The sequence below is a fragment of the Cervus canadensis genome, chromosome 6 (assembly GCF_019320065.1).
Source record: "Cervus canadensis isolate Bull #8, Minnesota chromosome 6, ASM1932006v1, whole genome shotgun sequence".
NCBI classification, from domain to species: Eukaryota; Metazoa; Chordata; class Mammalia; order Artiodactyla; family Cervidae; genus Cervus; species Cervus canadensis.
The window spans coordinates 46,049,110-46,074,807 of NC_057391.1; the positions used below are offsets into that span (position 1 = coordinate 46,049,110).

At 40.4% G+C, this 25,698-nt stretch overlaps 1 protein-coding gene across 9 annotated transcripts in view; it reads left to right on the forward strand.

Annotated features, from left to right (window-relative positions):
- Window positions 1-25,698, forward strand: part of RORA (RAR related orphan receptor A) — a 779,815-nt gene that overhangs the window by 715,115 nt on the left and 39,002 nt on the right. For 8 of the 9 annotated variants that reach the window (XM_043471787.1, XM_043471786.1, XM_043471788.1 and 5 more), the window contains one exon: window positions 18,253-18,338. In XM_043471787.1, the coding sequence (XP_043327722.1) occupies window positions 18,253-18,338 (86 nt within the window). Of the gene's footprint in view, window positions 1-4,506; window positions 4,553-18,252; window positions 18,339-25,698 lie in introns of those variants that run through there. The other variant, XM_043471790.1, reaches the window with a different exon arrangement.

Genomic DNA, 25,698 nt, shown 5'->3' on the forward strand with positions numbered 1-25,698 from the left:
TAATATGTAGCTAATGGTCCAAAGGGGCTTCCCATGTGGCTCAATGGTAAAGAATCTGCTTGCCAATGCAGGAGACACAGGAGACAGGGGTTCAGTCCCTGGGTTGGGAAGATCCGCTGGAGTAGGAAATGGCAACCCAATGCAGTATTCTCGCCTGAAAAATCCCATGGACAGAGGAGCCTTGTGGGGCTCACGAGTCAGGCACCACTGAGCACGCACACATGATGGTCACAATAGAAACAAAGGGTGGTCAAAAGCCATCCTCTGTCACAGCACGGGAGCACCTCCACACATCCAGTGTGTGTCTGTTGTCCCGACAACCGCCTCACCTCGATCGCACATGTTTTCATTTGTGTCAGAATTACTATTCCACAGACTAACACAGCTGGATAGCAAGCAGCGAGGGTGGGAAGCCGAATGGAGGGAAAATAGAAGGGAAACTCCTGCCTGGGAAGACCGCAGAATGATGATTCCCACTGTCATAACCCGATGGTGATCACAGAATTCTGACTGCAGCACCAGTTGAGAAATCACTAAGAGGAAGCAGAGTTAGGTTCTCAAGCACTGTGGAGCCGCTTGGTGCTTTTCCTGCTAGGCAGTGCAGAGCTCCCTGGTTCCGGGCTGGGCGAACCTCACCTCCTTACTCAGCATGGGCTTCAGGACAAGAGTACCCTGGGGAATTTGATGGAAAATGGGAGGTGTGGCAATGACGTTTTCTCCATGAGAAGTCCTACCCATATTTTGTCTTGTTTCACAGTTCAGTGTTTGGGAGTATAAAAATGGACTTTCTTCAAGTTTCTTTTTTGTAAGGTTTCTCAAATGCTACTTACTGGATAACATGTAGAACTGTTACTGATTTTCTTGTCCCTGTGCCTTTCACCCAGGGATTGTTTTGACTTGTTGCAGATGGAGGAAAATAGCCACAGGGGCATGAAATATGGCAGCAATCCTAGACGAACTGTTCATTCTTACATCTACCCCTTGTGATCTCAGACCCTTTGGCCCTCTAAGCCCACTGCTAAAGTCTTTGTGGCTCATCTCCCCACTCCCACCCCCACCCCCATTTAGCAATTATTCTCTCCACAGACTGGCCAAACATTAATTCAAATAACAATGAATACAAATTTTAATCCCTAGAATGTTAAAATACATCATGTTGCCTATTTTAACTTGTGCCTTTAAAAGCAGTTGAAATGGGGGCCTGTAGATTAAGAGGTCAGAGAACCAAGCTACAGTGCAAATAGGGATGGGTCAGAGAGAGCACATTGCAAATGTACAGATCTTGGGTGTGTTAAATGTATTAAGCACTAATGATCTGAATCATGAAAAAAACTGGAAGAATTTGTTTCTTTGAATTCATTGATATCACTGATATCAAGATATTTGAAGAGCCTTTGGTTACAGTTAAAATAAAAAACAAAAAATGTTCTGCTGAAAAAGGTTAAAAAAAGAGGTAAAATAAAATACATCATGAGTTCAGGGAGTTCATTAGTTGACCTTCAGGGTTTTCAGCATTTTCCTGTATCATCCTCTCTTACCTCCCCATCTCTCGGTTTTAGCTAAATAGAACATGGGCCTGGTAAAGTCAGTAGGGCTAGAGAAGCAACATAGCTATTTATCAGGTTAGGAGAGGAGTGAAGAAGTGTGGTGTCTGGTGGGGCTGAGGGTTCCCCAACCCTTTGACCCTTTGACATAGGTTAGACCAAAGGCAGCTTTCAGAGAAAAGGCAGCTTTTCAGAGTTTGAAAGACTGCTTTCAGGGTTAGATTTTCTCCATTTTAGTCTCTTCCTGAAAGCCCCTTTAAGGAAAGCCCCTGGAATGACACAACATAAAAGTCACTCAGACCTTTTATAATCATTGCTCTCATTCACTATGCCTGAGAACTCCCTGCCTTATAGATAGCATTATGTTTTTGCAAAGTGCACTGAACTTTGATACAGGTTCTCAAAGAATATTTGTAAAATTATGCCCTGAGAAAACATTCTTTGAAATGAATTAGTAATGTCCAGAAGTCAAGAAGGAAAGGAATGAGGAAAGAAAGGAAAATAATAAATTCACTTTAAAATGAACTGTCCTGTCTAATTGGGCAATGAAGTGTTCCCTCTTGAGCACCATTTAGCTTAATAGACCAAAAGATGGGAAAGGATTGCTCTTTCATAGATGAAGTAATTCACTCTAAAGAAACATTTGGATATTTCTCTGGTAGAGTTACCTGCTTTGGTAAATTATCAGTTCATCTTGTCTAACTGACAACTCAAAAAGCTAATTCCAAGAACAGGAAATTGACTTTAATAGAAAAGTTGTTTGTTTATTTTAGAGAGTGGGGATGGGTAAGGACCTGGTCAAGCTTATACTTGTGACATATTTTCAAAATATTTTAAACAAATAATAATTCCTCATAAGTGCTAGCCATCTTTCTGATTATTGGTGGTTATGTTTGAGGTGTGACTGATTTTTTAAACAAAGTTACCAAGGATATGCACCTGAAAAAATCCTGTCCCATTCAGAATTTCAATTTGAACATCTGTGCACTTATGCAAATGATTTTTTTTCTAAGCCTTAATTTTTTTGAGCTCTATATTTTTGGGAATTGCTTTCAGTGACTTGTTGTTTAGTCACTAAGTCACGTCCGCCTCTTTTGCAGCCCCATAGGCTGTAGCCCGCCAGGCTTCTCTGTCCATGGAATTTCCCAGGCAAGACTACTTGAGGGGGTTGCCATCTCCTTCTTCAGGGGATCTTCTCAACCCAGGGATCGAACCCGCGTCTCCTGTCCTGGCAGGATTCTGTACCAGTGAGCCACCAGGGAAGCCTATGACTGCTTTCAGTCCCTTTAAATAACAAGAAAGGCAAGATCAGGGCAGGAAATGGTAAGTAGTTAGGTTGATTTTCCTTTAGCACTAGACTACATCTCACAGGGAAGTCTCTTTTTGTCTGATGAGTACATTTTGATGTTACAGCCAGACCTTGCTTCCGAAGTTACTTCTCTGTGTCCTGATGGTCCCTGACATGGCATTGGACTTAGTCCTTGACTAAGAAAATTGTTACTGGGAAGCATGTAGCTTGAGGTCCTAAAATGCTTCACTGATAGAGATAGTTTTGTTTTGAAAAATAAGTAACAATGGGAAGTCGATGTGCATTACTGATGTCATATAGTCTTTGCCTCTAAGGATTTAAAGCAAAAGCACACCTATTGTGGCCTTCCATAAAAGGAGATCAAACCAGTCAGTCCTAAAGGAAATCAACCCCAAATATTCATTGGAAGGACTAAATACTTTGGAAGTACATTGGAAGTACATTGGAAGCTCCAATACTTTGGCCACTTGATACAGAGCCAACTCACTGAAAAAGACCCTGATGCTGAAAAAGATTGAAGGGGACGATAGCGAATGAGATGGTTGGATGGCATCACCGATTCAATGGAGCTGAGTTTGAGCAAACTCTGGGAGACAGTGAAGGACAGGGAAGCCTGGTGTGCTGCAGTCCATGGAGTCAGTCACAAAGAGTCAGATGTAGCTTAGCAACTGAACAACAACAATGAAAGAGAGAGAAAAATTAAAGCATCCTAGTTCTGCCCTGGGACATTCAATTGAAATTGTTTACTATGAAGGGAAAAAAATATTTTCCATCCACATCGTGTTTGCATTTTGTTGTCCTGTCTCTTCTGTATGATAGGTGCGATATTGAAAGGAATTCTCTTTGATTGATAGTAATAAACCTTATTAAAAAATAAATAATAAGGCCAGAAAAAGAGGGGCAGGTGTATAGAAGCAGAGTGTTCTAGCTCCAGTGGGTATTCTGCCAGAGCTTTTACTCTGGACCTTGGTGAGAACATTTCAGCGCACTCCCTTTCCTGAACCAAATGCCATTAACATGGACAAACTAGTTGCCAGACGGAGTTCTCTTCCACATTCTGTGTCTACTTCTCCTGACACCTTAGATGACACCTGCCGGGTTTTGCCATTTAAGATGTCCCAACTGTTAGGGAAACAAGGGTTCAACTCACTCTTAAGTCGTCATATCGCCGTGAAATATAGCAGGACAGGATCTGGAAGATTATCCAGTACAACACTGCACCTTGAGGCAGGGGATATCCACATTGTTCCCTAAGAGGGAAGCTGAGCCCTGGAGAAGAGGTTCACAAACTTTCACACATATCTGGTAAGTTTCGCAGCCTCCTAACCCAGCAGCTGTGTCCTTTCCTCTGCTTCCCATCTCTTCGTGACGCCAGCCTTGCTGTGGGCTTTCCCTAGAAGGTGGGGGAGCTGCTTGATCCCAATGGTTTCTTTCCACCACATTTTGTACCTGCTTGGTGTTACATCTCATATGAGGCCTCTGCAGTAGAAATAACGCTGCTGAACTCACTGTCTGTATCTGAAAAGGAATATAATGACCTATCCCTCTTCTGCTCACTCCTGCAATTCCAGGAGCAGCCCTTGCCAAATGCTACTGTCCTTGAAAGATAGATGATGATGATGATGATGACGACAATAGCTAATATTTTTTAAGCACTTAGTACGTACTATGCACTTGGTCTTCCCTGGCAGCTCAGCTGGTAAGGAATCGGCCTGCAAGGTGGGAGACCCGGTTCAATTTCTGGGTTGGGAGGATCCCCTGGAGAACGGATAGGCTACCCACTCCAGTATTCATGGGCTTCCCTGGTGGCTCAGATGGTAAAGAATCCACCTTCAATACAGGAGACCTGGGTTTGACCCCTGGGTTGGGAAGATCCCCTGGAGGAGGGCATGGCAACCCACTCCAGTGTTCTTGCCTGGAGAATCTCCATGGACAGAGGAGCCTGGTGGGCTACAGTCCATGGGGTCACCAAGAGTCAGACAGGACTGAGCGACTAAGCACACGTGTATTATGCACTTACTCTATGAGCACTGGTTACCCTGTAATAAGGATGTGTGTGTCTAGGCGGTGCTCGGCTGTGTCTGACTCTGCGACCCCGTGGACTATAGCACGTCCAGCCCCTCTGTGCATGGGATTTCCCAGGCAAGCATACTGGAGCTGGTTGCCATTTCCTTCTCCAGGGAATCTTCCCAACCCAGGGGTCGAACCTGTATCTCCTGCATTGCAGGCGGATTCTTTACTGCTGAGCCATCAGGGAAACCCAGTAAGGAGGTAGGGCTCATTTTAAAGGTGAGGAAAATAGAGCACAGAGAGATTTTAAAAAGCCGCCCAGGTTCACAAAGCTAGTAAGTAACAGGGCAGGAATTCAATCCCATCCTCTAGAGTTTGCAAAGTGAGCCTCTCCACTTTACTTTCAAGATGAGACTTTTCTTTCTTCTCCCTTTACATGTAAATCCATGGCTGATTCATGTCAATGTATGACAAAAACCACTACAATATTGTAAAGTAATTAGCCTCCAACTAATAAAAATAAATGAAAAAAAAAGTCAACTCAACCCAGCAATGTTTTACTTGCACATAATAGCTACTCAGTAATAAATTAAGTAATGAATTTGTACATAATAGCTACTCAGTAATAAATTAAGTAATGAATTTGTAAAAAAATTAAAAATAAATTTAAAAAAAAGAGGGGGGTTGGTTCGCTGCCATCCTTAATTCATATACAGGAAAGCTGATGTAACAAGATGAAGTGTGCTTGTGGCTTCTATGTACCGTCTTGGCCTGCCTGGTGGTGCAGGTTCCCAGCTAGTGATGGTGAAACTTATAGCTGGAGAGACCCCCATGTGTGAGCATGTGGAATGTGTGTATGTGTGTGTGTGTGTGTGTGTGTGATGATGATTTAAGATGGTAGCAACCAATGGCATTAAAAAGGACCTGCTATTCTGAGCTCTGGCTCTGACAGTGAGATGTGCCTGTAGCAGCTGTTAGCAATCAGTATGTTTCTATCTGATGTGAAATGTGCTGCCATTGCTTGTGAAGTAGATTTCAAAACCTTGCCGTTCCAAAGTACCAAAGTGTGTGAATGGTACATTTTTACTGCAAATTAGAAAGATTCACATATGCCAACGATAGTGTCATCATGCTCACTCAGGCTCTTTTAAATGACAGAGACACACATTGCTAAGTGCTGGCTAGCTGATAGGAGTCTGTGCAGGACAGTCATAAAATGTCATCTGAAATGTTTGTCTGCCGGCAAAAGAAGCTCCTTGGATTAGAGGAGCAGAAACTGAAAATGGAATAGGAAGGAGAGTGCTGTGAACCTTATCTTGCTATCTTTTAACGGCTGTGAAAAGATTCTTACCCCACCCCTAGTGTATGACTTACGTAAAAATAGATAGTTTCAAAGTAAACCCCCAAGATACACATTTTTTTTTTCTTGCAGAGATATGTGACATTTATTAGGTGTTATGGTCTGGGAATTGATGCTTAGATGTCAGACCTTCTTAAAATAAATCTAATGATCTCTAAGCTTGGTCTGGAGCCTCTATTCTCCTCCTGTCTCACGACCGCTTGATATCCTCAAGGTTCTGCTGCCTTTTTCTGTATTTCCCTTTCCAGTGAGGAAAGAGCTACACGCTCCTGCTTTCTCCCCTTGGGAACAGACATAAAAAACAACGGTGCTTCAGCTATCAATGTGTATTGTTATCTATTGTCTAAGTGATGTTATATATTATAACTAAGAATGGAAAAAAAAAAAAAGAATGGAAATGTTTCTTTAATAAGCAAGTTTAAAGAACATGCATTTAGATAGTCAGAAAAAAATTCCTTGGGGTCTTTGTCTGGCTGAGTGGATTGTCTTAGAGGAACATTATAAAAGAGAATTTTTTAAAGAAAAATTACCATTGGCCTGTAATCCAGAAATACAGCACTGCTGTATTCAGAGGCTTAGAACTTGCCGTATCTGTTGCTTAGATGCTATTGGCTAGATTCTGGAAATTGGAGGTGGAAACCTAGTAGAATTTGTCTTCTAGGAATTGGTCACTAATCCTTCAAGATCCTAAAGTCTTAAAATGATTAGTATGACAACATCTACACTTCTGCTTCTGGCAAGTCTAAATAATTTGCTTGTGATTTTTAATAAAAACCAGAGCCTTCCTTGATCTCTTGCCCAGAACTCCATTCTCCCTGTTAATTCTATGGTGACTTTGTAAAGTGGGAAACAGTGCAAAGGTCGAGTAGGGGTCCGGGCTGTGAGGGAAGGGTCTTAACCATCGTCACCCACTGAAATGATCTGTAGAGCACATTTTTGGTGTCCCCAGTCTGTGTTTCTGTGGCTATGCGTGTGTTATCATCTTAGCCTTCAATGGCTTAATATAGAGGAAAGCAAATGTATTTTCAAGGTTTAAAGTTACAAGTTATTTCCTTTTTTTTTTTTTTGCCATGAATCCAAACAATTTCTTAGGGAATATTTCTTAAACAACATGATCTAATATCCAGTGAACAGTAACTGATCTTCACCAAAACCAGGCTAATGGAAAGAAACAATAGGTTCCTTTGCCTGATGATCTGTGATGACTTAACCTGGATTCTTGTTATTTCTACCTACTTCTGCACATCTTCAGCGGGTTATAGCACTCTTAAGGAGTCAGAGAAATTGTGCAGTTGGAATTTGCACTCAGTTGCTGACTTTTTAGGCAGGAGATTTTGGCCCTTTAAAGAGGATTCTGAGACAAACAGAATGTTTTGATTGATTTATTCAGGGAACTGTGATGCTATGTGCTAAGCATGCAATGGACCAGACTCATAAGAAATCATATAGAACAAATAGATTTCTGTGGGGCTTCCCAGGTTAGTCTGGTGGTAAAGAACCTACCTATAATGCAGGAAACATAAGAGACGCAGGTTCGATCCCTGGGTCGGGAAGATTCCCCCTAGAGGAGGAAATGGCAACCCACTCTAGTATTCTTGCCTGGAGAATCTCATGGACGGAGGAGCCTGGTGGGCTAGTCCATAGAGTCATAAAGAGTCTGACACAACTGAAGCAACTTAGCACACACATACTGTGTCAATGGATTTTTCTGTCTTTGAACTAGTGATTGAATCACCAGGTTTGTTCATTTTTATAACATTTCGATTATCCGCTGAAAAATAAAATCTTGCAAATTGAATTACCAAAATCATAGAATGACTATAATTTGAGGTGTGCATAGGCACGTACAAAGTTAAGAGGGCTATAAAATAAAGTGCTTATCTCTTGGGCTTAGGTGTGAGAATTTTGAGGTAATGGTGTAAAGTAAGGTCATTTCATAAAACGCAGTTAGAGTAATTTTGATGTTTTTGGTAAAGCAGAAACTAGATAAGATCTACAGATTTGCTTTGGTTTTAAAGATGTTCTTTTCTGTTGTTGTCAAAAACAGACCTTGAATGATGAAAGCAAAGAGCTGACCCCATTGCTCTCAACTGTGAGCAAAGGAAGACGTAACCTAAATGTGGCACAATTGCTCTTGTTAAGGGGAAAAAAGGAATTGGTATCTAGAGTGAGGTTGATCGCTGGAAAAGATTAGCTGCAGTTCTGTGAGTCAGATGACACTTTTTTTTTGGTCTAGTATTATCCAGAATTATATAAGGGACATATGTCTATTGTCAGAATAAAAGTTTTTAAGAAATTCTCTTGATCATAGTCTAACCTGTTAGTAAGATAAGATGGATTCTTTTTCTTGCTGATATTAAATGACTTAACCCACACTGAGAAACTTAAGAGAAGGATTTTGATTAGATATATCTTATCTCAAGGTCCTAGAAACTCTCTAACAACTTTATATTGAAAAAATGTAGTTAATTCTAGAATCTTAGAGGGGCATTATCTCAACTGAGAATAATTAGCTGAATGGCCAGTTACCTTTGTCTTCATCCTTGATTTCACATAACTCCACAAATCCTCAAAAACAAGTATATTCCGTTGTTCACAAAAGTGATGGAGATTAGATTAGGAAAGACCCCAAAAAAGAGAAAAATATTTGTGTTGCTGATTTTAACAGCATCATCTCTTGTTGGGTGAGAATTTATTCAGTATTTGACCTCCTGGATAAGTAAAATTAGGAAGCAATTTCTCTTACTGTTCAATTATTTTGTCCAAAGTTTTAGTTGGTCACCAATAATTACCAAAAAAAATAAAGAGTATGCTGCCTTAAATTGAGATCTTCTGTGCATGGCTGTGTAGTAGAATTCAAGAGAGAGAACTTGGTCTAAAAATCAAAGCCATCCACTGATCTTGTATATGAAAAATCTGTTTCTTCTCCAATTTGACATAATTTCCCTGTCTAGGGATAAAAGTACCCGTTTGGATTTGGCTTTTAGCAAAGACACATGTGCATCAGGGAATGCGAGTCAGTTTCTCTGGAAGGCTTAATCCAGCAGAGATAGAAACATATCACAAAGGATTAGTACTCAGTTCCCGTTGTCAGAACTACCTGCATATTCACAGAAAGCCACATGACAGCATGTGCCTATCTTCCTCATTCTTCAGAGATTTCCTGCATACACGGCTCAGCTTTCTCTGAATTCATATGGGGCCTTCTGGCCCAGAGTTTTAACTCTTAAGTGCCTAAGTTTTACTTGCTAAAGACTGAAGGAAAGAGTTACTGTTTCAAAACTCTGATTTTGTCATATTTTAAATTTCGTTTGCAAATGCTTGATCTGTTGGAGAGTTTGAAGTATGTTTATGTGTAAGTATTTGGCAAGTATATGTAACACTTTTATTTTTAAAAATGATTTTTAAAAAGCTGTTACATTTTCAGCAGAAACCACAATCAAGTTAAAGCTTTTAAGAAGTGGCTTTAAATAGTACAAAAGGTATAGAACTTCGGTGGGGTGGGGGAAGGTGAAGTAAGGTACAGGACTTTTTTTTTTTTTTTTACATGGCTGTAATTTAACAGGGTCCTTTGAGTCAGACTTCCCTGGTGGCTTAGACGGTAAAGAATCTGCCTGCAATGCAGGACACCTGGGATCGATCCCTGGGTTAGGAAGATCCCTTGGAGAAGGGAATGGCTACCCACTCCAATATTCTTGCCTGGAGAATTCCATAGACAGAGGAGCCTTGGCAGGCTACAGTCCATGGGGTTGCAAAGAGTTGGACAGGACTGAGCGACTAACACTTGAGTCAGACATAAACTTAATACCGAGGATCAGAATGTCAGAGGGGAAACTCCAGTACTTTGGCCACCTCATGCGAAGAGTTGACTCATTGGAAAAGACCCTGATGCTGGGAGGGCTTTGGGCAGGAGGAGGAGGGGAAGACAGAGGATGAGATGGCTGGATGGCATCACCGACTCGATGGGCATGAGTTTGAGTAAACTCCAGGAGTTGGTGATGGACAGGGAGGCCTGGCGTGCTGCGATTCATGGGGTCGCAAAGAGTCGGACACAACTGAGCGACTGAACTGAACTGAACTGAACATGTATGTTTGTTGTGTATAAAATGTAGAAATCATGCCATTTCCATGATCCCTCTGCAAGACAGCCCAAGTCCTAGTGAAAGGCTTAGTTCAGTGACTTTGCCTGTGACACTGTTAGAAGTGACTTCCCCATCTATATGTCTGTCAATCTGAGACAAAGATAGTGACATTTGAATTCATTAGTCACCTCGGGGCTTCCCAGGTGGCGCTAGCTGTAAAGAACCCGCCTGCCAATGCAGAAGACTTAAGGAGAAGTGGGTTCGATCCCTGGGTCGGGAAGATTCCTGGAGGAGGGCATGGCAGCCCACTCCAGTATTCTTGCCTTGGAGAATCCCCATGGACAGAGGAGCCTGGTGGACTACAGTCCATAGGGTCACAAAGAATCTGGCACAACTGAAGCAACTTACACACACATACTCAATCCCTCAGGAAGGCATTTTGAAAACCAACAATTAAAGAAAAACTTTAAGTGAGTCTAGTTAGCAGATGAAAATTACAGTTCTTTGGATTTTTCTTTACTGTCTTTGTGGCAGAGCCTGTTGTGGGTAGTGAGGGAGCTGCGTCCTGGTCCTTGCCAAGGATGGTATGCCAAGCTTCCTAAAGCGTCCCATTTATATAGGTCTTTTCATCTTCAAAGAGTTTTGTGAGCATTCATTTACCACCACCTGCCTGGGAGGTAGGAGTTATTCCCATTTTATAGATGGAGGAAGTAGAGATGTAAGCGACTTGTTTGAGACCACCCAGGGAGTTGAGGGTCAGAGGGAAATGCAGGATTGCCAATTCCATTTCTTAGCTGGGTCAACCTCCACTCTTACTCTCTCGTGGCATTTTCCGTTGAGAGCCCCAGATTGATGATGACATAAACCTAAAGGCATCAAATAATTCTGAGGAAGAGACACCAAGCTTTATTTTTTTTTTCCCCCTCTTTGGTGGCTGCCTCTACAATTAAATCCTGAGAAATCTAGACATAGAGAAGAAACCATTTAACCCTCCTGAGGTTCATTTTCCACATGTGCAGAATGGGGCTTAATAAGACCCATCTGCCTACTTCAGAGTTGCTATGAACACCAAAACCAAAAGAAGCCAATGAGGACAAAAACTTTAAAAACTGTTACAGAACTCTGCAAATATCAAGCATTACCGTTGCTGCCAGAAATGACCACAAGACAGCTTGACGAAAGGGGTAGGACTTTTCTAATTAGGGGAGTCATTGCTTTGGTGATGTTCATCTAGGATCAAGTAATATAATAAAGAAAATCCAAAAATCAGTGGAAGAAAAGACTATACCAGGGACACATACCAGTATTATCTTTAGTATATATTTAGTAGACAAAATGGCAGAACAAGTTGATTATTAGTTTGCAGGGTATGTAATTGGAACTCAGCCCTCCTCATCCAGGAGGACTATTGACCATGCCTGGCCTGGGAAACAAATGCATGCTATACTCCAAGCCCAGTTCAGGGTGACAGAATATGCCAGACTGTTCGAAGCCCACAGTCTATTCTCTCCGCCCATGAAGCTGTGTTGCGAGCTCTCTGCAAACCCTGATGGTGGCCTGGGCCCTTGGGCAACAACAGTGAGAGAGCGGAGAGAGAAAAAGTCTTCCTTACTCCAGGCTACTCCAGCCACTCTGCCCCAGGGCTCACAAGCAGGTGAATTTCAGCTCCTACTTCTGCCCCCTCAGCCGGGCACCATCAGACAGTCCTTAGAGACCCTAAAACTAGTGATGCCAGACCAGAGGGGGCCACAAAACTGTAGAAGTCAGGAGTCACCAAAGTCGCTCCAGGGAACCAGGTGAAGACTCCCTATTCCCCCCACAGCTGGCCTTGACATGCAAGCCAGACTGCCATCCAGGCAGCTGCTGAAGCCTTTAATACCCCAGCAGTTTTAAACAGGGGATAAAATAAAGTGACTAATCCATAAAGGACTCAGGCCATTTTTGCTGAAAATAAAATCAAATGCCTTAGGGTTTTTCTTTAATCTTTATTGGTTTTTCTGCTTACAAAAGTAATACATGTTGGTAGTAAAAAAATTTCAAACATTAGAGGAATATGTAACATAGCAGGTGAAAAGTCCTCCATATCCTCAGCCTTCCAGGAAAAATACTGTCAACAGATTGGTGTAAAACTACTTTTTTTTTTTAAAGCAGCAGTTCTTGACAGTTTTTGCAAGACACACACAATTGCTTGGCATTCATATATGTGACATACTGTGATGGGTATACCCAAGGTTTGCCCATTTCCTAGCAAGGCTAGCAGTAATCCCACCCTGTTCAGCCCAATTCAAGAAAGTATATGGTTATGCAAGTGAGCTAGAGTGAAAGATATTATTGGGATAAGCTTAGGTCTGTATTAGTTTATTTTTTATATGAGCCATTAAAATCTTTGTTTTTTTTTTTTTTGCTATTATTAGCAATGAAGGCCTTGTGACACATCCCACATTGATTGCAACATGCTGCTGTGTTGTACCAAACAGTTAAGTGCCAATGTTGTAAAGGATTTCTGCGGTAGCTGGTATGAACTGCCTGTCATATTATTTGGAGGATAAGCTGCTTTTCTCTATCCTCACTTTGGAAAGAGCTTAAAGTCTGCAGAAAAGAATTTCATTTCGCTATAAGGCAGGATTTCTTATCAACAATAGCAATAATAATAACTGTGTTTTGAGTGCCAACTCTTTCTAAGAATTGTGTGGTATGCATATATATGGAATACATATATAAAATGGTCGTATGTACTGTGTCATTTAGACATTATACCATTGACTCTTCAAATAGGAAACTGAGACTGAAAGGTAGGTGAAGTAACTTTCCTGGTCTTAAGAAGTGTTCAGCATTGGTGTTGGTCACCCTGAGGTCCAAAAACTCTACTTGGTATTTTATAAAATTGAGAAGAATGGTCTCAGAAGGTTGATGATTATTTCCAGTTATAAACTAGAAAGACATCTTGACGTCAGTTCTCAGTCGTATTAAGTTTAACTAGATTACCTATGGAATGTCTTTTGATCCTCGGTTAATGGTTTCTTACCAGGAGCAGTTTGTCCTGATGTTCAAAGGTATTGGAGACATTCGACTTGACTGTGCAGTATGAGGAAGGGGCAGGCCCAAGGGGGTGCAAGACTTTGAGCTAGAGAAAAAGACAAAATGTGTCCACCTTCCAGCCTTTCCTCTTCCTAGCTCTCTGACGTTGGGCAAGTTATCTAGCCTCTCTGAGCTTCAGTTTTGTCGCCTAAAAAAATACAGATGATGATCGCAATGATACCACCTACATTGTAGGGTTGTTAGAACAGCAGATTAGATAATGCCTGACATGTTATAAACCTGAATATTTGTAGATATTATTGATTACTATCTATCCATTTAGATTATTGTTGAGAGATCACTCTTCACCCACATATTGAAGTGATGGATACAACTCTTGTGCAATACATTTTTTTTTAATTTTTTGTATTTTTTAATTCTTGGGGAGAATGGGCATTTTTCTCTGGACCAAGATAACACCAGAAATAAGTCTGAGAAACAAGTCTGGTGTTGAGAACACCAGTGTCTTGTTATCTTCTATAATGAAAAGTAGAAAGCAAACTTTTTTCAGAGGTGCAGTGCTAAATGACAGCCCAGCCTAAGGACCACTTGGCTAATTAGCACACCTGCATTCCAGAATTTCCTGACGCCCCGTTGCCACTTGTTGTTAGCTCCTTGAAAACTGCAGAAATTTGCCTGTGCAGGTGTGGAGAGCTGCTTGAATTATTTAGGGTGCATGAAAGAGCAAATTATTTAGGCAATAGAGCTGAAAATGTGGGCAAATTAGAATTTTTCATAGCAAGATTGTTCATTGTTAAGCCAATTCATGATTATATGTGTGCGTCTTGCTTCAGCTATTCCATGCTACACAATAAACTCTCTTTGCTGCAATGAATATGGATGTGGACTAATTTAATCAATATACTTGTGACAGTAGTGGTGTCTGACAGATTTCATCCTTTGAAATACTGGCTGAGTTAATATGTGCAGTATATATATGGGCCAAGACTCATAATTTTTGTTACAAGAAGATTATTTTGAAAAGACGCAACACTGCCTGTTAGAAAATGGAAAAGCCTGAGGGATGGAAAGCGAAGGGCAGGGAGATTTTTGTCCTGTTCCCTCTTATTGGTCTGAAAATGCCAATTCGTGAAGCTGAACTGCTTTCCTTTTGAAAAATTTGTGAGACATTGACTATTTTTTTTTTCCTCTTTGATACATCTGAATTCTGTACCTTGACTCAAAAAGGTAGAAGGAGGTGGGTTTTTTTGTGCATTGTTGGATTGAATGGAAGATTGAGTAAGTGCCCTGCTCTGATCTGCAAATGTTTGCTTTCTGGAAAGATCAACACATGTGATCAGATCACTTTCAGAGAATTTGCTTTTTGGGGCAAGTGGATTTTAGTCATTTCCTAAAGAACACTTGCAGTTGAAATTGTCTTCTGAGCTACGAGAGCCACCCAAAGAGGTAGGCTAGAAGAATAGTTTAACCCGATGAATTAAAATATCAGAACCTGGCTTTGGTGAACCTTCCCATCACCTCATCACAAGATTCCTAGGGAAGCTTTTTCTAATCTGGAATCTTTGGCCAACACTGCCCACTGGAGCCAAGCACAAACACAGTGCAGGGACCAAAGGTCTAGGCAGTTCGCCCCTCGCTTGACAGTGCAGGTCAGTCTACAGTGAGTCCATTCACAGGAAGCATCTTGGCTTCCATGAAGTCTTGTAAAATATGTCTCAGCTAGAGTGCCCTCCAGATCTGAAAGACCCTGAGAGCTACAGCAAGACTGAAGAGCAAGAGTTTGGGAGCCTGACTTACACTAATGGTCCTTTGAGGTAACAGCACCGAACTCTGGATTTATACCACAGTGACTTTCCCACCCCCACTCCCAACCTCTTCCCAGCCTGGTTGAGAGCCATTCCAAGGGTAGAAGTTCTGGGTTGGGGTGTCAATCCCAGGGGCACCCCCATCATGAGCAGACACTTTGCTGCCAGGCTTCCAGACCACTTTCAAGATTCCAGGAGCCATTAGTAGGCATTTTGGTCACTGCCTTAATCAGCATCATGGCACCTCTCTTAGATCATCCACTAGCAGTCCAGGCAGTGAGCAACTGTACACCATTTTCCATTTGATCCAGATACATATAGTTCTACTCAGTGTTCCCTATCTGGCCTGCCTGGTGCTTTTCCTCTCTTATAAAGGACTAAATAGGTATGCTTGATCTCCCCATTGGTAAGATGAAATGACAATAACCCTTAGGCTTCCTTGGTGGTCAATGGTTAAGAATTCCCTTGCCAATGCAAGGGATATGGGTTCAATCCCTGGCCCGGGAAGATCCCATATGACTCCAGGCAGCTAAGCCCATGCGCCACAACTCCTGAGCCCATGTGCTGCAACTACTGAAGCCCATGCTCCACAACAAAAGAAGCCGTCACAGTGGAAAGCCCGCAGGCCAAAATGAAAAACAGCCCCCTCTCACCACAATGCAGCTCACAACAATGAAGACCCATTGCTAGAGAAAGCCAGCACAAAGCCATGAAGACCCAGTGCAGTCAAAGATAGATAAATAAACAATTATTTTAAAAAAGAAAATAACTCTTGAAAGGCCTGAGTTTAGTGCTAGTATTGCTTTTCACTTTGATGCTGACTTAAACTATATAGACTAACAAGATTTGTCTAATTTTTTTTAACACAGTTTGAGGTGAGGTATAAGCAGAACAGCTGAGTACCTGTCTTCCTTATTTCTTATATCAGTTGAATTTAATAGATGGGGCTTCCCTGGTGGCTCTGATGGTAAATAATTTGCTTGCAATGCAGGAGACCCAGGTTCGATCCCATCCCCTGGAGGGGGAAATAGCAACCCACTCCAATATTCTTGCCTGGGAAATAACCATTGTCAGAGGAGCCTGGTAGGCTACAGTCCATGAGGTTGCAAAGAGTCAGACATGACTGAATGATGAACACTTTCAAGTACTTTGTGTTGTCTATTTATTCTCTTCCTGAGGGTTTGGAATGGGGGAGGCTGGTTCTCATTACAGACTAGTTCATTCACATAGGAGAATCCAGGCATTAACTTTCAGTTGATACCACCTTTCAGGCTTTTTCTACTACCACTTGGCTTTTGTCTCAAAAAAACACTGGGCAAAACCATCTCTCTCTAGAGCTGCAAATGATCTGTGGCATAAAATTTTGCCTCTACCATACCATATAGTAAAAATATTGGAGAAGCCATAATTGTGTAACATTACTAGAGTTTAGATTTAACAAAGAATTCTCTTTGAAGAAATAAAGCTAGTCTCCAAGATGAGGAGGCCAACTTAAAGATGATCTTTTTGTTGAGTGTGATCTTATAACATATTAAGCTGCATAATTCCAAATAGACGTATTAGTGTACAAAGACACCATTACTGGGGTATTAGAAGGCCTTGGGATTATGGCAAGAAAAAAAAAAATGTGAGATTTTGAACAGTCTCTAACTCTGGACAATGAAACTCAGTATGTCAACACTAAAAGTGGTTGATAGGAAAAGGACTCACTAAAAGACCCTACAGTACTTGTAGTCCCCTTGAAAGGAAGTTAACGGGAACACATCATGTATAATGAGGTTAAGTCCAGTAATATGTGCTCTTTCAAAGTATCGAATATAACATTACATCAGATCTAGGGTAAGTGGTTGTGGAAATTATCCTGGATATGATGTGATATGACATTGGAAGAAATTGGGCTCAATATGACATTGGACTCTGTGTACGTGTGTTAGTTACATCATGCAATATCAACACATTCCATAGACCAGTCATTGCTTTGTGTGAGGCATGGCACTAGGTAGGGTCTTTATGAAAATGAAATATACTTGGGCACTTGGAATTTGTGTTCATGTGTGTGACTTAGTAGATAATCTAACATATCCAATAGTGAAAACCGTGGAAATAAATTTACTGTAATGGCGTGTTTCGGGTAAACTGGTGAATGTTACCATGCTGTATATTTAGCCTAGTGGTGATTCTTTATTTCACATATAAATTATATTTAAGAGGTGGTCCAAGTACTTTGTTTTGCCTAATTATTCTATTCCTTAGGTTATTTTTTAATCCTTAATTATGCTCTTTCCAACTCTGCTCAAGATAAAATATGTTTGCTTAGAAATGTGCTTTATCATATTTGGGAACTTTGGTGTAATCTATATTAATTATTTGGTTATTCTTCCAGTATGAGACATCTTTAAGTAATCAGTTAGATAGAAACACATGCATGCTGTACCAGAAAATCAATTTTCAGCGTAAAAAACTCAGAAGTTATATATTCCATTTGTCCAGATTCATCACTATTAAATTCTGATAGGATATTAATGTTATGGTTGAAAGGTTTTGATCATACACAAGTGGACTAATTTTTAACACATGGCAAGTCCATTAATTAAAAAAAGATGAGTAAGGAATTCTTACCAACATATGTAACTTATTAATATCTTGAATTGAATCATTTTCCTAAGTAGTCTTAACTTTTTGGAGTCTATTTTTCTTCACCCGCCAAGCTACAATGCTCTAGCCAACACAGATTTATGACCTTTTAAAAATAATGATGGAAAATGAGATCGGAGGAAACATTTTAGTATCTGCTTTGCTCTGAGGCCTAAACTGCGAACTCTCCAGTTCTTGAAGGCTTTGAAATGCTGATTCCAGTCTTCTTGTGGGTTCTTAAACACCTTCTCAAATGACCCATTTTAATAACCCGAAAGCTATTATATAACGAGCAGCCATAATTTAGTCCAGGGCTCTAGGGGGACCCTCACAGTTCAGCAATGAATAGTTAATGCAGTATAATGTTTAGCAGGTTATTAGTTTTCACGATACAAATGCTGATCAGGGAACGCTTTTATAAGGTGTTTAAAAGAAAATGTAATTAACTGGTTGCGTGCTTCTGTTGCAGCTCAAATTGAAATTATTCCATGCAAGATCTGTGGAGACAAATCATCAGGAATCCATTACGGTGTCATTACATGTGAAGGCTGCAAGGTAAGCCTTTTTAATTGTTGTTGTTGTTTCTATTAATGTTCAGGGCAAGGGTATCTTTGTGACTTTTATTTTTTACTTCTACAATGCCTAAAAATTCAACCCCTTGGCATTTTGAGTGATGAGAAGCAACAGGACGAAATAAGCATTGGGGTGTTCATTATAATGAAGGAAGTTTTATATATAGATATATGTGTGTATACACAAACACAGACACACACCTATAAAATGCCTCCCATCAAAATAATGGGAGGCTGGAGAGAAGTGTTTTGAGTGTGGCTCATTTGTCACTTCCAATCCCAGCACTGATATCTCTCTGGTTGTCTTCTTTCAAAAAAGAGATGACTCCAGACTTCCATAATGTCCCTGTTATAAGCTTTATAAGAAGGTGTTTCTGAGAAGTTTAATGGGAATGCAGTTGAAAATCTTTTTGCTGGCACACAGATGTTGACACATCTAGTCAAACTGTGGCAAGGTTTTTGGGAAGAAGTGAGTTCTGGTCCCAGGGCCACCACTTGTTCCTGTTGTTTTAGGCACGTCTTCATCTTTTAGTGACTCTGTTTCTTCATCCATAAAGTGACATTCCTCCTGTCTTTTAGAACTATTCCAAGAATAGAAATAAAAACTATAAATAAAAGTCCTTATAAGCTGAAAAGTGCTATTTAAATCTAATAGTCTTCTTGCTGTTGTTGCTTTTTTAATCATTACTGATGCTGATCACAGGGCAACATGAACAGTGCATGCATAACGTGGGAATGGAAAATAGAGATGTTTCTCCTAATCATTCAAGACCCCTGAACCTAGATTGCCTCTGTTATTCAAATTTCAATTTATTAAGATTTAAATCCTCCTGCTTATCTTGAAAGGGCCTTGAGACAGCTTGCTTACAGGATTAAACAGTGCAGAATAAACAGGAGAGAAGCTGTTTAGACGCGCAGGAGGCCTCTGAGACCGTTGCTTGCTACTGAACCAGGCCTGGATTAGCCCTAAAGCGTTCGGAGGCGGAAGCAAAAAAATAAAATCCATATATATGGTTAGCTTCCCTTAGTGAAATTAGAAAATACAATGTCATAAAATGCAAGACCACCTTCACACACAAATAGCTACTGAAAGACTTAATAGAAATTTCCCTCGTAGCATCCTTATGTCTTTGTTTTACTGTTAATCATTCGTGGTAACATTTACCACTTTGTAAGTGTACAAATGCTTCATATTGATCTCATCTTGGGGAAGCTTGAGATTTCTGCACACCGACTACATACTTTTATTTTTTAATTCACTCATCTTTAGAAATAGAGAACTTTTTACTCAAAGGAAACGGAATTATTCATCTCTGTGGTAACCCTCAAGACCTCAAGGTTCTGTATTAGCAAGGAAAATAAATTATTTCCTCAATTTGCCCCCCCTCCAAATTAATTACTGAATTAAAATTAAAACAAATGAAATCAGCTGCCTGGCCTATGTTACCCCAAGCTGTAAGGAAGAGAGGGATCTGTCTGTGACAGCTGTCATTTCATTGATTTTTGAGGTTAATTTGGCTAATGTGACTGGACAGTTGTCAGACGTCATCCTCACCCACTCTGTGTTTGCACCTTCTTGTCCATTGTAGGGGATGGCATAGCCTCTTTTTTTCTCTTTTTTTTTTCCTGTTTTTAATTGGAGGATAATTGCTTGGCATGGCCTTTCATGATGAAAGGTGTATAGCCAGCAGTGCTCCTTACCAGGAGTTCCAAGCAGACTGGATTTTTGTGCACTGCTTATCACCTAGGTGTTTTCTTGAGTTGACAGGGTCCCAAGCATTAACCACAGGTACCTTTGTGCTGTTCACAAAGCTGCTGACTCTGTCTCTGTCTTTCAGTAATGCCACACATAGTTTAATGTGGCAAATTGAATTGGATACAGAACCTAGGAATGGCATCCAGGGCAGGGCCAGGGAGAGGGCCCGGGCTACTTCATAGGAAACACCCCAGCAGTTCTGAAGATTAACGACATGCTATTCAAAAAGATTTGAATTGATTCCCTGAGTACCACTGTTTACAGAGGCAGAAACAATGTGTGTTTTCTTTGTTTATTTACGACAAAAATGAAAGTGATAAGAAAGCAAAGGGCAGCTATTATTTCCCTGTTGTCATTTTCCTAGATTCCCTTCCAGATCTTGTGCAGCCTCAGTGCCAAAGTGTTTTTGGTTATCTGCAGTTTCTCATCACTATTGACTTTATACAATGGAAATATCAAAAACAATTAAAACTTAATTTTATTAACAGATTGGGCCTATGCCCAGTCTAGGATCTATACAATGGTATGTGTTTATATTTGATGCATGTAGTATTTGCTCTGCACCATAGTTTCTGCCTCAATTAACCTTCTTTTAATTAAAGTATAGTTGATTTACAGTGTCATGGTAGTTTCAGATATACAGCACAGTTATTCAGAATCTTTTCCAGACTAATTTCCCTTAAGTGTGTGTTAGTTGCTCAGTCGTATCCAACTCTTTGCAGCCCTATGGACTATAGCCCACCAAGCTCCTTTGTCCATGGGATTTTCAGGCAATAATATTGGAGTTGGTTGCCATTTCCTTCTCCAGGGGATCTGCCCAACCCAGGGATCGAACCTGGGTCCCCCACATTGCAGGCAGATTACTTAACATCAGAGTATAATCCCCTAGTCTATACAGTGGGTCTTTGTTGGTTATCTATTTTATATATGGTGGTATGTACATGACAACTAACATTTCCATCTCTAGTAGTGATGAAGTCAAGAGGTTTCTACTTTTGCCAACGGTGTTAATGATTTATCATATTCTAACCAGATGAAGGTGGTTGTATCGTGACAGATTGTCAATAATTTATCTCTGTGATAGAATCATCAGATTTAAGGAAAATTTCTGATTAGACTTCCCTGGTGGCTCAGATGGTAAAGCATCTGCCTACAATGCAGGAAACCCGGGTTCAATCCCTGGATTGGGAAGATCCTCTGGAGAAGGAAATGGCAACCCACTCCAGTACTCTTGCCTGGAAAATCCCATAGACAGAGGAGTGTGGTAGGCTACATGCCATGGGGTCACAAAGAATCAGACACGACTGAGCAACTTCACTTTCACTTTTCTGATTAGATATATAGATAGATATCTAATAAGAGAAAAAAAAGTGACTCAGTCTTTGTCTGAAAAAAAATGACTTTGTGAATGTATTTTAAATTGCACTTTAAAAGCAACAGCCTGAAGCCACAAGAAATCATAGAACCTGTATATAGTCACTGAAACGATTCTGTCTTCACCACATACTTGCTCAGGTAAGCATTACACGTGAACAGCCCAAGTGGATGTTTTGGTAGCTCTTTTTCTGGTTCCTGAGTATTCCCAGTTCACTCTAAGTCCCTTTGACTGTATGCAGAGAGACAGCATAGTGTCAGACTTACGTTCTGATTCTTGAACCAGACTGCCTGGGTTCAAGTCAGAGTTGTGCTATTTACCAGTTTGAGCAGCTCCCCAACCTCTCTGTGCCTCTGTTGTTGCAGACGTTTAGGTAAAGCACTCACAAGAGTGCTGGTGTAAGAAGCACTCACTGAGTATTGGTTCTGGTTGTTATTCTTGAGCAAGCCTGAGTAATGTGCTCTGTACAGGCAGACACTATTTCCAGGACATCTGTGGGTCCAGTCTTGATTTTGTGACCATCCGTAATTTGATATGCAGCTCTGCCAGTAAAAACAACAAAAATACAAGCACCCCCTTGGGTGCTTTATAAACACTATAAGGAATCTAAGGACACAGGAGACGAGATTGGGTGCACTCAGGGTGGTGTGGCTATAGACATGGCAGTTTAGTGATTAAGATTCCATGCTTCCATTGCAGAGAACTCGGGTTCGATCCCTGGTTGGGGAACTAAGGTCTAAGGTCCCATGTGCTGCAGGGCAACGAAGCCCAACTACTGAGGCTACGAGCTCAAGAGCCCATGCTCTGCAGCTGGGAAAGCCCCTGAGTGGCCAAACTATAGAAATCCTACCTGCCACAGCAAAGATGCAGCACAGTCAAAAACAAAGAAAAAGAAAGATGACCGAATCCTTCCTTCATGCAGCTAGCTCACAGTCTACTTGTGGAGATGAGACATTTGTAGCATATGAAGAACGCAATACTAGGGTGAGGCCACAGTCTGAGATGTGACCCACGAATCACACGTCCACTAGGCAGCCAGAGCCTAAAAATGGGCAAGTCTTGGTTGTATTCTAGGGACAGGATGTAGTAACCTGGTTTGACAAGAGCAGCGGGGTACTTTCTCTAGACAGTGGAAGATAAGGTTAGACAGGTATGCTATCCCAAATTTTTAAGAACTCTGTTATGCCAAGGTTTTTATTATAAAAATATTGTCCTTATTCTTTGGAAATAATGAAGGAACAATGTATTAGCACTGGGCAAGCCCTGAATATTGCATTTCAGAAGACTGTTGAATCCAGGCCTAGAAGGGCTTAGCTCTGTCAGAAAAGATGTTTCTGAGCTTTTGGAACAGAAAGTAGTCCCAGCCCTAGGTGCGCACCAGCAGGGAGTGTCATGTAGGCTGGGCATGCTTGCCAGGGAGGAGGGGCCAGCTCATGGAGCATGGAGACAGAGGAGAAGGCCAGAAATAAAATGAGAAACTGCTTTCAGGGTTCCGGTTGACTCTTCAAAGTGAATACAAATGCTGAAGTGTTTATGGTTGAGGCTTTCTTTTGAGATATGGCTTCCCTGGTAGCTCAGCTTTTTAAGAATCTGCCTGCAATGCAGGAAATCCCGGTGTGATTCCTGAGTTGGGAAGATCCACTGGAGAAGGGATAGGCTACCCCCTCCAGTATTCTTGGCTTTCCTAGTGGCTCAGCTGGTAAAGAATCCACCCGCAATGGGGGAGACCAGGGGTCGATCCCTGGGTTGGGAAGATACCCTGGAGAAGGGAATGGCTACACACTCCAGTATTCTGGCCTGGAGAATTCCATGGATATAGTTCCATGTGGTCGCAAAGAGTCAGACATGACTGACTTTCACTTTCTTTTTCACTTTTCTTCTGAATCATGGTTCTGTTTATCATCCGACTTCAGTTCTTACCTTCAGTACTAGATACAGTGGTTGCTTAGGGGATAATGATGAAACATTTATCTCAAGATTAAAACACACACACACAGTTTTTCATCCATATTCTTTTAGTCTTTGGGGCTCTACCATAACTTTTCCCCCCAGTTTTATTGAAAAATAATTAGCATATGCTACTGTATAAATTTAAGGCATTCAGCATGATGGTATGATTTACATATCTTGTGAAATGGTTATCAAAATAATTTCAGCTAACATTCATTTTCTCGTACACATATGATGCTTGAACAACTTGAGTTTGAACTGCGTGGGTCCACTGACTTATACTCACACAGATTTTTTTCAATAAATAATACTGAGAAAAAAAAATACTGAGGAGAAATTGTAAATAAATATGAATTTCTTTTTAATGTTATCTTTTCATATTTGATGTCTACTGTTGGTAATGCATATAACATCTCCTGTATTGTATATGACAATATGGATGTAGATACTGACAGACAATTCATCTTGAAAACAGAGGACATAAACTTATAGTATTGATAAATACAATAGAGGACTGTCAGTATATTTTCTCCTCCCTTTGATTTTTTAATAACATTTTCTTTTCTTTAGCTTATTTTATTGTAAGAATATGTTGTATAGCTCATACAACATACAAAATTTTTATTAACTATTTATGTTATTAGTAGTTCAGTTTGCAGGGAGTCAAAAGTTAAACTTGGATTTTTGACTAAATGGGGGTTTACAACCCCTAACCCTTGCATTGTTCAAAGGTTAACTGCAGATACAATAAAAAAAAAAAAGAGAAAACTTTTTCTCTTTGTGATGAAAACTCTTAGGATTTATTCTCATATCAACTTTCCTACATATCATATGGTAGTGTTAACTATGATTATCATTCAACTATGATTTCTTTTTTAAATTTTGAATGCTTTTGTCCATCATGGATTTTTTTTTTTTTTTTTTGGCGCCAGTTTTAATTTTTATTTAGTTTTTGGCCATGCCATGCGGCATACAGAATCTTAGTTCCCCAACCAGTGTTTAAAACCCATGGTCCCTACAGTGGAAGCATGGAGTCTTAACCACTGCACTGCCAGGGATGTCCCTAACTTCTTAAATAATATTGTACAGTTGAGTATTTCAGTTAGTAAATTGATTTCTGATTACATTTAAGACCCTTTACCTTGTGCTAAGTCTAAGAATAGAGTCCATGCATGTGTCAAATATTTATTCATTAATACATACATTTAAGATGATGTCTTATGAAAAGCTTTCTCTTCCACCCAGGAAAGGGAGAACTTGGAATTTTTTTTGCTTTGCATTGACAAATACTCTCTCTGAAATTAGCAAGTCTTATCAGAGATATCCCAGAACACATAAATCAGTACTTTTTTTTTTTTTCTGTTAAAGAGTTAAAGCATTTTCTGGAGTTGTTTATGTTTTAGGTTAAAAACACATATCCACAAATGTTCCTTTTAGGCCCAAATTGTTCTTCTTTTTTAAGAGTTCTAATATTTTCATTTCAGTTGTAAAATTTCACTCACCCTGGGTCAATCTTGTCCACTTTTCAGCATTAGTACATTTATGCTCAACATTTTTACTTCAGTACTTTATAGCACTTGGCCCCAGTGTTAGAGCTAGTCATTTAAAATGAAAATTAGATTTGGCTGTTATTACATCCTGTGACATCAGAGTTTCATTTCTGTTATAGACAGGTGGTAAGAACAAATTTTTTATTTAGCAAAATCTTCCAGGCCTGTGATGAAATAAATGCACAAGTGGTTGGATGTGTTAAACCCCAATTTGCATCAAGATGATTTGGATATTTGAGGGGTTTTTTTGTTTTATGATTTTTTTTTTTTTCGGTTTCTTTGGTTTGGTCTTAATCATGCCTCTGCCCATAGAAAATGCTGGGCTTGTGAACTTGTGGTGCCTAGGGTGTACCATGGTGTCTGGCTCAGAGTAGGACTTCTCATGCCTGCTTGGGAATCACTATTGCTGAATGTGTCACTGGGATTGGATCTGAGCATGGCAGATCACCAGATGTATGGCAAAACAGACATCTCCTCTTACCAAATATGACACATGAGGTCAGTTTTAATCAGAGAGTATTTGCACATACAATTCTACAGGGAGTTCAGTCACTATTGAACGGGAAAGTAGTTGAGAAGATCCATCTTGCCATGATTTATTGCTACCAGCTGCCTGAGTGTGGGGCCATACCAGCTCACTTTGGCAAATGATGTTTCCTGTTTTGCTTTGTGTTTTTCTAAAGAACAAATTTCCTTTTTCTTTTGCTTCCTT